This window comes from Zosterops lateralis (assembly GCF_965231275.1).
Source record: "Zosterops lateralis genome assembly, chromosome: 20".
Lineage (NCBI taxonomy): Eukaryota > Metazoa > Chordata > Aves > Passeriformes > Zosteropidae > Zosterops > Zosterops lateralis.
In genome coordinates this window covers 3,551,279-3,568,684 of record NC_139780.1, presented here as the reverse complement: position 1 = coordinate 3,568,684, position 17,406 = coordinate 3,551,279, and the positions used below count along the sequence as shown (strand labels likewise).

The 17,406-nt window shown below is 49.5% G+C and overlaps 1 protein-coding gene across 1 annotated transcript in view; it reads left to right on the top strand.

Moving 5' to 3' along the window:
- The first annotated feature begins 201 nt into the window (after positions 1–201).
- ASTN2 (astrotactin 2) overlaps positions 202–17,406 on the top strand; it is a 281,232-nt gene continuing 264,027 nt past the window's right edge. Inside the window, exons 1-2 of the mRNA XM_083875651.1 lie at positions 202–379; positions 5,119–5,306. Coding sequence (XP_083731777.1) covers positions 358–379; positions 5,119–5,306 — 210 coding nt within the window. The 5' untranslated portion in view covers positions 202–357. The remainder of the gene's footprint in view (positions 380–5,118; positions 5,307–17,406) is intronic.

Below are 17,406 nucleotides of genomic sequence, written 5' to 3'. Positions count from 1 at the left end.
AAGCCCCATTTCTAGAGTAATTCTGGAAGTAGTCTGCACAGAGTGTGATAATCTATTCCGCAGGGAGCAATCCTGCTCTGGCAAGGGCACTGGGGAGAGCTCTCTGTTTATGACTTTCTGCATAAATTTGCTTTATTAGCATAAGTGGTAGCTAGCACAGAAGAATCTCTAAACTAACACTTTGTCGGAGGTTGGCGCCTCTGGAGAGCATTAACTCAGGAGAGCCCCTGGAATAGCAGCAGATGGAGTGGGGTGGCAGGATGAGGGGTGTGGAAGAAGGGGGGGACAGGCTGGAATGGTGCCTCTGTAAATGGAATTGCAACCACTAACCAGATCTGCAGCTTTTCCCCCTGCCAGATGAAGATGCTGAGTTGTGCAGGTGGGATGAGGAAGCCGGGCTGCGGGGTGCAGGTCCTGCTGGGATGGAGCAGGTGGGGAGGAAAAAAGGCTGGATCTGTGCACTGGAAATTACTCACTGGCTCCTCAGCCATCACCCCAAGCACTCTGTGCTGGCAGGAAAGGTGCCCAGCAGGTCTGAGCAGCACTGGGGAGCTGGGAGGAAGCACAGGGAGGGTTTGGTTATCCGGGGGCGGGGAACCTTGTGGGGAGGATGAACTGCTCTAAGCAAAAAAGGCTTATTTTAATAATGGCCTTCAGGAATGAAATAAAAAATACAATAATCATGGTAGATTAGCAAGAACAAGCCAATTAAACACAACACAGGCTTTGTAAAACGCCATGACAGATAAGGCAGGGCTGCAGCCTCCCGAGCGAGTGATGAATGTTGAGGCCTTGCATAAGGTTGGGGTGGGGGGCTGGGGGGAGCTGGGGGATGTTTCAAGCCTGGCAGAATGCCTTGGAGAAGGCAGAGGTAAAAAGGCTGTCCCTGGCTTCAGTGAGACCAAGGGGGAGAGGAGGGGGTGGGTAGGGTGGCCAGGAGCCTGAAGGCACAGAGTAACAATCCTGCAACTTTAATATCGGCTGTTTCACTTTGTATTCATCATGTCAGCATAATCTGCTTTTATGGGAATCGTCTTGGTTCCCAACCAAATGCATTTAGGCCCCTTTGCTTTTAAGTTTGATTGTAATACAAGTTGAAGATTTCAATGAAATGTTTATATGTAGAGGGCTGTAGCAAGAGCAAAGGGAAAAAAGGGGATTAGAGAGTTGGTTGGAAGGGATTTGCTGTGGTCACTGCTGTCCCTTGCCTTATCCTGGATGAGTGACCTGCTGATGGGCACGAGCCCAAGTCACAGGCTGAGCCCTGGGAAGAGTTTTGTTTGGATTGCTTGTTTGATTTCCAAGGAAAATGTTGAGGGCTGTAGAAGTTGTACAAGGCACAGAGCCTGAGGAAGAGCAGAAAAGGCAGGAATGCTCTGTGTGCCTTTTTCTTACTTTCAGATCATCCTCAGGGGACACCAAAGGCTGGAGGGTGCTGAGCCTGGGCTGGGCTGAGCTGTGTGCTGGGAGATTTGTGAAGGTTTGGGGAGGCTGGAAGGGGAGATAGATCTGCTGGTGTTGGGGAGAGCAGATTCCCCAGTTCCTCTGCTCTGGGATGGAGGTGGTGCTTGCCTGGGGTCTTTGGACAGGGACAAGGGGAGAAGTCTGGCTGCCTGCTGTGCAGAAGGAGGATTCTCCTTGTCTCTCCATTGTCTCCTCTCTGCTGAGCACAGTGAGCAGGTAGGAAGGGGCACGGCAGATGTTTGATGGTCTGTTTGGCTGTTTTGCTCGGTGCTTTACCCACAAAGGGGTGTTTGAACCCCATCTGATAGCTCCCCATCTGCTGGATACTGAGATTTTTAACAGCTATAGACCACAAGTGCTCTTCCACTGCTGCACATTTAAAACCTTAACCATATCTCATTCGGTTTTGGTGCAGGAGTGGCCTTAATTTGTTCCAAAAAAACGTTTGAAAGCTCTGATAAAAGGCAATCTTGCTGCAGACTATTACATTCTGCCTGATGGACGGGCTCTCACTGCTGTAACTACAGCAGACAGCGGAGTGACAATGTGTGTCCAGTGGAACACAGGCAGTGGAATATTAGTGTCAAGTATATGAGGCTGAGAAACTTCCCTGTGCTTGGAGATTGAGGGATTCTGCAGCTACAGGGCTTGAAAAAAAGCTTATTTTTAAAAAAATTATTTTTATTATGAGTGGTGAATCTGATTGAAGGCTGGTGGTGTCCTGGGGGTGCTGGGGTAGTAACCAGGTGCCCTGAAATGAAAGCTCAAACACACAAGTGTTTATAAGTGTGTGGGAATGGGTACCCAGGCTTGGCAAGTCCGTGTTTGTCACAAATTGCCTGGCTGCTGGGTTTGCTTAAAATTGTGAAATGAATGTTAAATTGAAGTTTCTACTTTTGGAAGAGACCTTTTGAAAGTGAAACAGGCTTATCTTCAGTCTAGGCTAAAATCCAAAAAATTGCCTATATTTCAGAACTCCTGAGAAATGTTCTCCGTGATCCTTTTAAACATCCCATGCAAAAAAAAATGTGTGTGTAAGGGAAAAAATTTGGAGAAAAGTTGACCCTGGAGGTTTTTTCCTTGCTTCCCTAATGGGATGTAGCCTTTGGAGCTGTAGCAGTGGGGTCCTGGTGGCATCCACATGGTCTGTGCTGTGGGCTGGGTGATATAACCTCCTTCCTGAGCTCTTTAGGAAATGTCTGCTGCAGGATATGTGTGTGATGAGTGTGTAATACTGTAAATCATCTCCTCCTGTGGGTGACTGTCCCTCTGGACAGAATTAAGATTATACCTTTGCATAACAGAGTTTCTCCCTTGATGCTCCCCGTGCTCTGTTTGCCTCTGTGGATGATCCTGGATTTCTGCTGCAAAGCTGAGTGAGTGCATTTGCTCCTAAAAGTAGCATTTGTTTTGATTTTAATTAGACAAGGAGATGCTTTTCAGTACAGACCTTTGAAGTATTGCTGGGAAGATGACTGCAATTAAGCAGCCTTGATATTTCTCTCATTTTGTTCTTATTTTCACTGCTGTGAGAAACCTCCTGCTCGAGCCTTGCTTGGAGAGGAGAGACACAGGATTCATTCCATGAAGTTCCCAGGTCTTGAAGGAGCTGCAGGGCTGCCTTGATTTACAGTTTCCAGAGTACAAGCAACACCCTCTTGCTGCTGATTTGCTCCAGCAAAGAGCCTTGTATGTCAGAGGAGAGGAGGATGTCATTAGCAGGATGTCAGGGCAGGGACAGGGATGTGACAGGGAGCTCGTGCATCCCCTCCCAGGCACAAGTGTGGGCTCTTGGTGGATCCACATGTGCTCAGGAGCTGTTTGGTTTTACTCTGTTGAGTGCTCAGGTGTGCACAGGGGTTGGGGATAAGGGAGGTGCAGTGCTGTGGGGGCAGAGGCAGTGAGCAAACCCCTCTGGTGAGGTTGAGGTGACACGGTGGTGGCTCAGGAGTGTCACCAGTGAGGTGCTGAATTGGGGATGTGGCAGTAATGGGGTGGCCTTGTCCCTGCCCTCAGCCCTGCAGGACCTGTGGTGTGATGTGTCTCCTCCATGAGCAGGTTGGTTGGTTTTCTTTTGATCCGTGTTGGGACGCCAAGAGCTTGCTCCTGGAAAATATATTGATTTCAGGGGTGAGGAAAAAATATTCCTGAAGGATTTAGAGGTTTTTTTTGTTGGACTGGGACATGGGTTTGCACAAATGCAAGGCCCTGTTCTGGTAGCCTGACTGGCTGCTCATCACCAAAGTGTCTTGTTGAAGCATCGTGTGGGTATGGGTGGTTCCTCAGCACAGCCTCAGCTGGGCTTGTTCCTTCCTTCCTCCCCACTGGGAGCTGGAACTGGATGTGTTTTTGCCCAGCTGAGCTCAGGGTGATGAAATGCAAGATGCCCCCAGCATTCCCTGGTTGCTCTGCCTGCAGGGGAACAAGCACTGTCCTCCCCACTGACCCTCTGCAGCCAAGGGGGAGGAGGAGGAGGAGAACTTTCTTCTGTTCCACTGTGGTGCCAGCAGTACCTGAGCTTGTGCTCTTGGCTCTTCTGGGGCAGACACACCTAAAGACAGTGGGTCAGGGGCTGTCAGACCTGGTCTCTTCCCAAACAGGAGGGAATTGAATTTGGGTCTTCCTCAAAGCAGGTGACTGCTGAAGCCGTGGGCCCAGTGACTAAAAAGACACGTCTTGCTTCCCATTGCTTATATTGGAAATGGAAAAACAAACACAAAAGAGATGTGGTGGAAGGAGAAATATTTTGGCTCATTTTGTGCTAGTGTTTTTTAATTTTTTTTTTCGGATTTGATTCAGCTGCCAAACTGCCAAACCCGTTCTCTGCAGAGATTCGTGTGCAATGTGCTGGGCAGCTGTGGAGCTCTCAGTGCTCCTGGCCCACTCAGGAGCTGCAGCTGAGGCTGGGAGCTGCTGCCTTCACAGGCTCTGCAGGTCTGGGGGTGCCCTTTGGGTTCTCCAAACCCCCAATTCAGTGCAGTGCCCCAGGTCAGGGAGAGCTTGTGCTGTGCCCTGGAGTGCTGTAATCCTGGCTCCCAGGGTGCCTGTGCTGTAAGTCAGGATTGGGTGGGATGTAAAATCAACAGAAGCTGCAGAAGGTGACTGACAGATGCAGCTCCAATGTCAATAGATATCTGTAAAGCCTGGTGGTTTTCCCTTGTTGTTGGAGCTCATGGTCTGTGCTGAGAGTGTCCCTATTAAAGACAGCTGTGCTGCTGCCTCACAGCTGGAAGGAGGTTTCCTCTGGAAATGCCAGCAGAGCGTGTACTGGTGTCTGCACTCTGCCTTGTCTGGCTCAGAGTGTCCTCCCTGAGCCATGAAACTCCCTTGGGCTTGGCTGCAGCTCCCTGGGAGCTTCTTCCAGCCTGTTTCCTGGCAAAGGCACAGGAGGTTTAGGGCATCCTGGGTGATTTCCTGTTCTTACCTTCCTATTCTAGAAATCCCAAAGATTTCACTCTGTAGCCCCTTGCTTTATATTAAGGAAGACAAACATTTCTGTACATATATAGGGGAAATAACAGGTACAGACTAAAATTAAATAGAAACAGTTCTGGGGGCAGGACTCAAAAGTTCTAATTCCCTTGATCACTTAACAAAACACCTTTGGGCATTGTGGAGCAAACTGACCCTCAGCTGTGCCTTGTGTCCCTGCAGAGATGTCGGGGACCGTGTCGGACATTTCGCTGGTGCACTGGAAGCAGCAGTGGCTGGAGAATGGCACCCTGTACTTCCACGTGTCCATGAGCAGCGCTGAGCAGCTCTCCAGGGCCACCCCTCCCAGCCTCCAGGAGCCCTCAGAGATCGTGGAGGAGCAGATGCACATCCTGCATATCTCAGTCATGGTGAGTCCCAGCTGCCGACGGCGTTGGAGGGGATGGAGGGACCCCCTTGGAGGAGGGGGGTGAGGAGCAGGGTGGTGAGTCTGGCTTGCAGATGTTTGTGTCCCTTCTTGGCTGGGTCTCCAGGAAGGGAGGGATGTGTTTGAATGGGCCACGAAAAATACAAAATAAAAAAATAGTGTTTGGTCTTCTGAGCAAATGAAACAAAATAAAGCAAAAGAGTGTGGGGAAGAAGCTGTTGGGAGTGTAACAAGAATCCTCGTAGTTGCTCTTGTCTGGTGAGGTGCCAGTGGAGTGTTGCTGCTTGGTCTTTGTGTTTGGGCATTGTGCAAAGGCAAGAATTTGGGCTTGGCCATTTCATTCTGAAATGCTAAAGTTTATCTTTGAAGTGAGTAAGGGCTGCAGCATTTCTTATAAAGGACAAGTCTGACCTAAAAGTAAAAAAGTTGATCCAGTGCTTTGAATGTCTCCATCTGGGGTGTTTGTGGCCTTTTAATAATGCACTGTTTATGTGCTGTGTTGCCTTTTAAAGTCTCAGTATTGTATGAGGTGGTTGCCTACGTGTTTGGATCTGGTCCATGGTTCCCCCGTGTTTTAGAGCTCCATCTGTAAGATGGGATTCAGTCTATTGTCCCTTCAATCCCATTGGGATAAGATACAGAAAAAGAGAAATTAGGTTGGTATATCCAGTGTGCCTGCATGCCATTCATTTGCCAAAACAAGTATTTTATGGGACTGGGGATCCCACCACAGCAACCCTCTGCAAAAGGTGAATCTGTTCATTTCTTAGAACCTGGGTCATCTCCACAGCTTCTGTCCTTAGTTTTGGAATGAGGAACAGAGACAATAATTGCACAAATCCTTTATTTTTATATATATATATATATATATATATATATATATTTGAGCAAGCAGCCATTTGGTTTTTACAATTAAAATCTGTTTTTTTGAGTGTCTCATCATTGGGTTTTTAGATCTGGCACTGAATGCATGTGAGAAGGGAGAGAGGCTTTGCATTAAGGCTGTTGGGCAAGATAAGATGCAGGATGGCAGAAGGGAAAGGAGCTGGGGGCTGCATCTTACTGAGTTGGACAGGGAATGGTTTTATATCCTGCTGAAATTGCCAGTGGGATTGGGTGTTGGAGAGGGGGAAAGGGTTAGAACTGAGTGCTTGGAAAATGAGCCTGAAAATGTAAGTGAGAGACGGAACAAAGAAAGAAAACAGCACAACATGTGTGGGTGTGCAAAGCTCCATCCCTGGCAGGAGGTTTGAGTATGGGATTGTTTGGCTGTTGTGGGCAAAGCTGAGCCCTGGAGAATTGCCCTGTGTCTGTGGGGTGACACTTTTCTCTGCTGCCTGGTGATTCCTGCTTGAAATGCAGATTTTCTGTAGTAGGGAGAGATTCAGTCCTGGTCCTTCAGCCCTTGCTGAAGGCGGTCTCTAAAATACTGCAGGTGATTGTAATGACTGGAAAGTTCCTTTGAGAAGCTCCTGGCCAGAGTCTTCCCTTGCTGCACCTCAGATTGTGGGAGCAGCAGTGTCAGGGGATGGAGCTGACAGCATTGCTGGGCAAACCCAAACTGTATTAACTTAGGACAGACAATATGTCCCAGGGATGTCCCAGGAATGGGTTTGGCCTCTAATCCCAGCTTAGCCAGGGAAGATGTGCTTTGGCAATGGCCTGGGAGCACCCATGGCTTTGGTGTGAGAGTTAATTCCTGCCCTGCACCTCTCTTCCCTTCTGCAAAAGCAACAGGAGGACAGGAGAGAAGTTGTTCCTGCCACACACAGTCAGCTGTAATTCCACTGTTTTAATAAATCCTGACATTCTCTGCAGCAGGAGCTGAGGTCATGGGCATGGATCTGGCTCTGGGATGGGCTCTGAGCTGCACATGTGTCCCTGGGGAGGCAGGAGCCCTGCAGATCCCTTTCCTGGGTCAGGATTGCAGCAAAGGCTTGAAACTTTGCCCAGATTTTTCAGAAGGTTCATTAACTTTTTGAGTGAACCCGAGCCAAGTTTTGAGTTACCAGCAAAGATGATTCTGTTTTGTTGTTTAGCTGGTTGGTTTTATTTTTTCCCTCCTTGAGGCCTCATGGAGTTCTGTAGGGGAAATAAAATGGGCACAGCTATTTATTTCTTTGGTGGGATATTTCACTCAGGTCCCCACTCAGGCTGCTTTCCCACTCCTTTATTTCCCTTCTTGACCCCAGCTGGAGCACACCCCAGAGGGGCCCATCACTTGAGCTCTCCTGCCCCAGCAGTGGGGTTCCCTGGCTGTGCTGTGCCTGGCACAGGGGCCCTGGGTACCCCCTTCTGTCCCCACACCCTCTGTGTCCAAATCCCTTTTGCCTGGGGATTTGTCCTGTGTCCTCCTTCCCAGCTTCCCAAATACTTTCCCTTCCTCTTCCTACCATGAAGCCCAACGTCTCCTGTGTGCTTTCTATAAACTAAACCACTGAATCACTGCTGTGGCCAAAATTCCAGCCCATCCCAGTGCTGCCTTGGCATTCGGGCTCTGTGTGCCCTGTCCATCATCAGCCCAGCATCCCACCCCAGGGGACAGGAGGGGACATGAGAAAGTGCTTCTTTATCTCCTTTGAGTGGCTCTAACACTTGCTTTTACCTCTCTGCTCATGCTCCAGGTGATTTATAGGAGCTGGGGAAGGTTTGCCTGGGGGATCTGGTTAATCCCTCTCGTAGTGAGCACTTGGCACAGTTATTGGGCAGTGAGACATCTCCAAGGCAGGAGCTGGTTGGGTTTCTGTCACTGTTTATGGTCTGGCTGGGAGCTCTTCCTCTGCCTCTAAAGCCAAGATCCCTTCTGTGCTGCATGGGGGTCCAGGGAAGTGCAAATCCTGAGTTTATTCATCCTTCCAGCGATTCCTGGATTGGGATTGGTTTTCTCCCAGAGCAGCAGGAGAATGTCCATGGCCCATGTCCCTGTGGCCACCATCTACTCCTGCAAAGCACTGACTGACCGGGACCCCCTTCACACCTCTCTTCCCGAGCTCAAGGGCATCTTTGACAGAAAGATAATACTTAATTTTTATTTTTTTTCCCTTTCCTAACTGTTTTTTCTTAATCTCTCCCCAATGAGACATAACATTAATTACTGCAGTTAAAGGGAATTCAGTCTCCATTACTCTCTGCCACCCATTTCCTCTTGGCTTGAGAGTGTGAAATTCATCTCCCAAACGAAAAGAAGGGATAAAGGGAAAAGAAAAACAAATATGCAAATGCAAGATTTTATTTATTTACCTTTTTTTTTAAAGCACGGTGTCAAGTAGAAAGGAATCAATAGTTTTGTCATTACGCCTGTTGTGTTTTTTCACCATAATCTCAGCTGTCATTTGGGTTTAATTGTGTTGTTTCCTGTTGTGTGGAAGTAAATCTTATCTGTTTTGGATTAAAATTCAATGAAGGTCACAGCAGCTCGAAAACTTACCAGGCTGCAGCAATTAATGTTCATTTGGCTTTGATAAATTGGAATGTTCCCCACAATGGGACTGGAGTGGATTTCAGAAGCAATAATTCTTCCATTAACTCAATGATTCCCTGCGTGATGGAGTGTCTTGTCACTGCTCTGTTTGTCATCTGTCACTTCAAGGATCTGGGCATATGCCTGATATGATTTATCATGATTATTGGGGCTGCTTGTGTCAAAACATTTTAAACCACTAATTATTCCAGCCTTGTAAATTGCTGAATTTAACAAAACATAAGAGAGATTTATTTTTTTGTTGTTGTTCCCCACCGCCTTGTGTCCCTGTTTAATTATTGCTTTGTGTGGTGCTAAACCCAGCCCTGGTGTCCTGCGGCTTTGGCCAAAGAGGGGGGTGTTTGTCAGGCTCTGAGGGGTCTCTGGGTGGGACAGAGAGGTTTTCTCTCTGCTCTGACCCTTTGATCAGGCATCAGTGGGGCCATTGCACCCTATGAGTGCAGGGATGCAGGTTTGGGAAGAGGATACAAAGCCCCATCCCATTCTGCTGGTGAAGGGGTGGGATTTCCTCTCTTGTGAGTGAAATGCCAGTAAAAGTCTTGTGAGACACCAGGGAGGACCATCCCTACATGCTGGGAGGTTTAGGAGTGTGCTCTGTGCTCTCCCTGCTGCTCCAGCAGAAATAAGCTGGGATTTTTGGAGAGTGGTCATGAGGAAAAGCCTTCATGCATCTCATGCCATCACCTTGCAAGGGGTCATTAAAGTGTCTGGAGTAAAAGGTGACCAGACCTCATCAGGCTGCCTTTAAAAAAAAAAAAAAAATTACTATTTTTTATTTTTAATGCCCACTCTCTGCTGGCTGTGCTGGCAGCAGACAAGTTATCTGCTGGCTTCTAGGTCTCCCAGAGGATTTTTTTTTTTAACTCGTATTTGTGGATTTTCCTTTTTTCTTCTTGTTCCCATACATCCTGATGCTTCCCTAATGATCAGCTGCTGGTCCTGTCCTCCATCAACCCCTGAGCTGGGTGTAAATTGTGGTCTTAAACCCTTCCCTCTGTTTTCACATCCTGCTCTGAAGTGGAGCTGGGGAGGAATCCTGTGCCCCAGTGCACCCTGTGCTGTGTCCTCGGGGCTGCCTCAGGCTGAGGCAGCTCTCTAAGTCCTTAAGGAATCTCCAAAAATAAACAAGTTTTTAGGAGCTGTGATCACCTTTAGGAAAAAAAAATCTTCCCTGTGAGGGTGGGCAGGCCCTGGCACAGGGTGCCCAGAGAAGCTGTGGCTGCCCCTGGATCCCTGGCAGTGTCCAAGCCCAGGCTGGATGTTGGGGCTTGGAGCAGCCTGGGACAGTGAGAGGTGTCTGGGACTGAATGGGCTTTAAGGTCCCTCCCAGCCCAGGCCATTCCATGATTTTATGATTGCTCTCCTCCCCACTGATGGATATAACATCATTCCAGAGCAGCTGGGATTATCCCAGCTTGAATGGGAGGGGAGAGGAGGCTGAAATCCTTTTCAGAGCTGGGCTGATTCCCACTGTCCCCAGCAAACAGCTCTCTGAGGGATCACCCCACATCCTGTGGGCTTTGGGAACATCCCCACTCAGGCTCCTCCAGCCCCAGCCTTCCCTCAGACTGGTCATTCTTTGTGGGGTGCCTCATTTCCCTACCCAGCAGTTTTTTGATCCTCCTTGGTGTAAAACTTCTCAGTGGATTCCGTTCCCTCCCTCCCTGGTGTTGTGTCCTGCGTTTGCTGGCAGCACCAGTGGACCTGGCCTCTCCAGAGATGCAAAACGTTGCTCGAGCCTTTCCTCTGGCTCCTTGCAGCTTGTCTTGCTGATGGCAGCACTGGAGCTCCTGTCAGCCAGCTCAATGGGAGAAAAAAAACCCTGGTGTGACATGAGTAATGAGGTAGTGAAGAAGGCACAACATCTGTGTCATCATTTCTGCACCAGGAGGTCAACCAGATTCATCAAACATGCACTTCCAGCTTGTGATGTGTTTAGAAATTAATTAAGATACGGAAAGAATTGCTGCTGCTGCAGATTTTCTTATCTGAAAGGTATTAAAAAGCTAAATTGATCTCCAATGAGCTGTTTTTTATTAAAAAAAACCAAAACCTAAAAGAAAAGCTCTGAAACCCCCTGGGTTCAGCATGTCCCTGTGTAAGAATCATGTGTGGGGAGAGGAGAAGGAGCTGCCCACCCTGATGTGGAGGTGGACAAAGCAGCATGCCCAAATCACTGGGATGGGGATGGCAGCTGCAGGCTCTGTGCTGATGGCAAACCAAGCAATCCTCAGACCATCCCCAATCCTGAAGGTGGCCATCAGTTCTTCCCTGAGCTTCTTCAGAGCGTCCAGAGGGATCTCTGCTGGGCCAGGTGACTCAGGGCAGAGGGGTGAGTGCCTGCAGGCTCTGGGGCTCAGGGCAGAGGGGTGAGTGTCTGCAGGCTCTGGGGCTCAGCCCAGCTGGAAGCTGAAGTCACCAGTCATGCAGGAGCAGTGGAACTGGTACACAGAGGTCCATGCTGGAAGAAAACCCCACTCCTCTCACCCTGACACTGTCCTGGCTCTTTCCCAGGATGGGACACTCTTTGGCTTCAAGTTCCATTTCCATTTTAATGTGCCATTAACCAACTTCTTGCTGTCTGGGAGAAAGGAGACTTTTTTCATCCACCTTCCCCCTCCTCTCCTTTGCAGAGCCAGTATAAAACAGAGACTAAATGTAGTTAATGATGTGCTCTGATATTTAGGGAATTCATTTGGGGGGTATTTGTCTTCAAATTGTCACTTTTGTGACAATGGCACCTGTTATGTTAATAATTTTTCACCAATCTCTCACAGTTTTCCACCTTAGCTCCAGTGAATACATTAGACCCTTTATGGCTTTCTCTTCATCAGACTTTTTCCACCCCACTGTGTTAAAATATGTAACTGGAGTATTTGATTTGCATCTCTGATAAAGGAAGGCTGAATAAATGCTCTCAGTTCATCTGAACCGAGCAGCAAACTTAACTTTCTCATCTCATCCCCAAGAGCAACTGAAGTTGGTACTGGGGGGAAAAGCAGCCATGGGAAGCACTGGGAAGGGGTTTGGTTCCTGCAGATGGCATCGAAGGCGTGGGAGGGATCTGCAGCCTGAGAAGATTTTCCCCAGCCTCAAGAATCGAGGATGGAAAACGTAAAATCTCCCCTTGGGAAAGTGGCCGGTGTTGTCAGGGGGTGTGAGAGCTGGAAAGGGGGATGCTGAAGTCGTGAGGAGATGGAGGAGAAAAACGCCAGAGGGAAGGTTTTGGGAGTGGAATGAGGAGCATCAGAGCAGTGTGAGCTTGTGGCACAGGGTGGGACACGCTGTGCCTGCCTTCGCCCCCGGGCTGGGTCCCTCTTCCCTGCTGAGAGAGTATTTTTATCAGTTTGCTGATCTCAGAGGCTTGTCTTGAACTTGTTCCCTTCCTTCCTCCTCCTCACTCTTCCCCTTCCCACCATCTGCCTGGGAGAAACACATCCACAGCGCTGCGGGGTGTAGCTGGTGGCCTGACCTTTTGGTGGTGTTTTTTGGGTTTTTTTCCCCAGTGTGGGACAGGCAGATGGAAATCCAGGCTTTGGTGGGATGGCTCTGCCTCAGCTCCCAGTTTCCATCCCTCTCCTGGTTCTCACTGGGCTCCTGGAGAGAGCAATTCCACGTGGGAGCCCCGTGCTAATCCTGTGTGTAAAGTGCTGGGAGTGCTGGATTGGTACCTTTGAAACATTGACGTAAACACAGAAACGCTCTGCAGCTCCCAGCCTGGATCTAATTGCTTTAAACTGGCAGGCTCCAAAGTACATATGGCATTAAAATTGTCAGGAAATGTTATTCCAGGAAAACTCCTGTGGCTGCTGCCTCCTCCAGTGATGGCTGGGTGTGGGTGGCCCCTGGCTCCGAGGTGGTACCTCACATGGAAAATGTTTTCCTGGGAATGCTGGAAGGATGCAGGGTGTTGTCTCCTCACTGGGAGATGCCTGGACCATCATTAGTCCCAGCAGGAATATTGTAATCTCCATCTTTCTGTTGGTACAATATGAGCTCTGACCGAGGAGCCTCACCCAGCTCTCACATCCCCAGGAGGATGATTGTGGGCTTGAAAGCTGGGCTGGTCTTCAGACAAGCAGCAAAATACCTTTCTTTTCTTTCTTTCAAACATTGCGTTATCTGCAGTGCTCGCTCCTCTCTGTTGTTATTCCTGTTTGAATGTGAGTTGGAAATGTTTGCATCCATTCAAGTGTTGCTGGTGTCAGGCACAGGCTCGTGTGAAGGTGAACTGTGCTCAACCTCATGCAGAACAGCTCCAAGGTGGTTGTGAAAGATGTCACATTGCAGCACCACAAAAGGCTGAATTCTCATTTGATTGGCGAATCCCGAAGATGGGAGTAAAGTGTTAACGACAGGATGAAATGCAATATCATATTTGTCCCCAGAAATATATTTGCTCTCAGTTTGGGCTTTCCATTTTTTTCCCCCATTTAAAAATAAATTGGACTTGGTTTCACAAGGCACTGTGACGCCGTGAAAAGGCAGAGCGCTTTTTGTTCAGGGAAGTGTCAGAATGAAATGTTTCTACTCTTCAACACTTTCTATATCCTCCCCAAAACCACTTACACTTTAGTTTCAGCTGATGTGAAACTGTCTGAGCAGATAAACCATCCCTGGGAAAAAAAAAAAAAAAAAAAAAAAAAAAAAAAAAAAAAAAAAAGAAAAGAAACACCTTTCCAGGCTCTGTGTGGAGTAACTGTGCCTGGAGCAGGGGAGATGTGGTGCTGTGGGTCTCATCATCACCTTCTGAGTGGAAGGGGATTCTCAATCTCCCACCAGCAGAAAATAGAGGGAAAATGCTCATGTATCCCTAAATTTTCTCTGGCCATCGTTAGGCTGCTCATACAGCAAAGCACTTTTTGTGTGTGTCTGGGTCTTGCTGCTTTGGAAGTTGGGCAAAATTCCCACTGGCATAATTGGGAGCAACATCAGGCCAAGTATGGTTATTTTTACCTGTCGCTGCTCCCACTCCACCTCCTCCCTCCCCCTCCATCCCCATGGGTGAGGGGGAACGAGTTCTGCTTCAGCTTTCTAAAGGTCTCTGCCAGCTCCGAGCAGGAGCCTTGTCATGAAGTCTCACGATGTGCAGCAAAGGAAAAGGGGAGAGAGAGAGAGAAAAAAAAATGGAATTGTGCTTATTGTTAAAATCCAATTATATAAGACTGCAGGAAAATAACTGTTTATGAAGGGAGCTGGTTGACTGGCTCAGGTGGGTGCTTCTGGGCTGGATTTATGGCAGTGGCTGGAGAGGGAGAGAGTGGGAACGTCAGCCCCAGCCCTGCTGGGATGCACTTGGATTTAGGGGCTTGGATATTTTTTTTCATTGTGTTTCCCTTTATCCAACAGGAGAACTGGTGGTTTTCCTTTCTAGCTGCCTCCCTTTAAGCTCCTCAGGGGAGAGGAGACCACTTTTTATCCCGATGGAAGGTGAGGAACCTGCCTGCGGGTGAATGGCAGCAAAGCCACTGATGCTTTAGCAGTGTCAGGCATCTCCATTTCCCTTCTCAGAGCTGGAGCTGGGTACCAGCTCCTCACCAGCCATTCCCTGGGCAAGCTTGAGCTCTCCTACTGCCGTGACTATGGTTTTCCTCACTGCACCAAACTCAGGCTCAGGGTAAAACCAGTCTGGTGAGAGCAGCAATTGTTGGGGGAACAGACAACATCCCCACAGTGAAGAATCTTGCTGCTTATTTGGCAACTTTGGAGAATCATTCTGCGGGGGTTGGGGTGGGTTGGGTGATGCAGAATGAAAGGGACAGGCAGCCCCAGGTGCTGGGAGTGGGGATTTGCAGTGGGGGAATGTCTGGCTGGAGGGTGCTGGGTAGTGCCCCCAAGGGAGTCTCTCACCGTGATTAAGCTGCAGGTTTCACTTGGCATTTCCAAGAAATCCATCATTATTCAGGGCAGCAGGGAGCCCTCCAGCCTTCCTCTGCCTCAGAAATGAATGATTTAAACTCTCCCAGCTCAGGTGCTGGCATGCAGCTTGGCCAGGCAGGTGGAGGCTGGGCTGGGTACCAAGGATCTGATCCCACCCTGTGTCCTTGGGGTGACAGGGACCTCGGGATGGCTCAGCTGCTTCTCCCACTGCTTGTCCTCATGATGGGGATTTGGGGTGTGTAGCTCTTGTACACTGTCCCCCACACCCTCCCTGGTGGGTTCAGACACATCTTTGTCCCCTTGAACATTGGTCCTTCATCCCCTCACATGTCCAGGGGGATGAATATTGGGGTGCTGGTTTGGGAGGGTGGAGTGAGGATGGAGTGGTGGCTGCCAGACATCTGTGGTGCAGGGGTAGGCAAGGAAGGGGCTTGTGTACAAATTGCAAACAAAAACAGTGATTGCTGCAAGTTATGGAAACAAACAGGAAGGAGGCAGCAGCTCCAGGTACGGCCTTGATCAGTGCTGAGGATTCCTTGTGCCTGCAGCACCCAGAGGACAAGCTGTGAGATATCTCTGGGCTATGATGAGGATTTGGTTATCAAGTGAGGCTTGTGCCTTAGGCTGAGGATGTGGAAAGAATGTGGATGTGGAGTGGATGTGTGTGTGGATGTGGGTGTGGATGTGGGTGTAGGTGTGGATGTGGCCATGCCCTCTCTGGCTGGGAATGGTGTAAATAGCCATGAAAACTTTTCTGCCCACCTTACAAGAACTGCCGGGAGGGGTTGGTGCTGTCATGCTGTCACTGCCTGCAGCTCCCAGACCCTGTGGTGCCACAGCCAACTGTTTTGTTGTTGTTGTTTTGGGGTTTTTTTTGGGGGGAGGGAGTTGGGTTTTTTTTGGGGGGGGTTGGGTGATTTTTTTTTTTTTTTCCATCCTGTTTTGCACTTTGAGAATCATTTGCCTGGTCGTGTTTGGACTGGTCGTGCTGGTTGGACTCACAGATTTTAGCTTTCCCTTTGAAGCCTACTTTGACCTTGCCTCGAGGCATCCTTGGGACTGGTTTGGGGCCAACCTTTCCCAAATCCACCTGGGACACTGGTGGCTTGTTCTGGGATGAATGCTGTGATTCTCCTCTTCCTCTCTGAGTACTTGAACTGCCTCTGCCATAGAACCCAGCTCCTCCTCTGGGGGCCGAGGGGAGGAGAAGGAGGAGTCTGAGGTGTTGTTCCAGTGGCTGCTGAGTCCTGGGAGCTGGGGAATAGCCTTGCCAAAGCAGAGAAGTGAAGTGACCTGGTTCTTCTGCCCCCTCTGCCCTGTGTGCTGGGAAGGGAGGGATGAGCAGGGCTGTCCAATGGCTTGTGTTCCTTCTGTCCTCCCAAGACAGGGAGAGAAGGGTTCATGTGAACCTCAGTGTGCTCTGCAGGGAGGGTTTAGTGACAGAGATTTTTCAGCCAAGCTGCTGCTGGTCAGGATCCTGACAGCTGTGGTTCTGGCTGTCTCTATCCCTGTATATCCCACCCCTGGACCTGGGGCCTGGTGGGGTGCAGGTGAGCAGGCTGTGCTCCCAGGGCTTCTGGAGCATCTCCCAGGTGTTGCAGGGACAGCTGAGCCTGCACAGGTAGCTGGTGCCCAGTCTGCTGATGTGATGGAAAATGAGCTGGTCAGTGGCACTCATGTGCTGTGTGTGTCTTTGCCAAAATGATCACATTTCACCTGACCATGCCTTTGCTGATATTTGTGTCTCTGTGGCATCCAGTCTCTGTCCTTTCCATGCTGGAGTGTTTTCCCATCACCTGTTTTAGGTGGGGGCTGTACAGCCCTGCTCAGGAGAATCCCCCCTTGCTCAGCTGTCACCCTGAAAGGGGGGTCTCTGTGTGAGTGCTGCCATCAGGTCGTTTAATAAAAGTTTAATAAATATTGGACTCACCCTGCCATTCCCTGAGAAGCTGTGATTCTCCAGCAGCAGGTTTTTCACCCCTGGTGTTTTCTGGGTGGTGGCGACTCCTCCCTGCACAGCATCCTCAGCAGAGGGGCCACCCCCATGGGGTCTGCATGTGCTGGGGAGGAGACAGGCTCCCCATCACCCTGCCTGGTTTGGGCCATGAAATTTTGAGTCAAAATCCCCGTTTCACCCCCAGGCACTCAATCCTGTTAACAGCATTTATGTCTGTGGCATTGCTGGGGGCGAGTGCAAGGTCCTGCTTTTGGGGACTCAACACAGCAGTGTGGGGTGCGGGGAGGGTGTGCAGAACTGCTCCTTCCTGCCTTGCTTTCCTTGTGCTGCCTGGGGGATGTGGGGAGGGTGATCCATATCTGTCTTTTTTGTCCTGGCCGCTGAACAAAGCAATGGCCTCAGGTTGTGTCCTCTCACCTCTGGCCACAGCTCCATCCCCACAGCTTGGACATAGCAAAGCAGGTAATGTGGTGGCTTTTTCTTTCATTTTAAAACTTTTTTCTTTTCTCCTCCATGCTCTTCCTCTTTGGCACTCAGGTCAGCAGGGGGAAGGAGCCTTCAGCCAAGCTCTCCATCACATGTCCCTTGTTTTTTGTGTGTTATTTTTTCCCCACTGCTGCCCTTGCCAAGGGAAGGACATTGTGGAGCCGCTGAGGCTGGCAGGGGCTGTAACACTGCCTGCCAATAGCCTCGGTGTCTGAAAAGACTTAGGAAATGCAGCTCTAAATTAGCTCCCAAATCATCTTCTTCCCTTTCTCGGGCTGG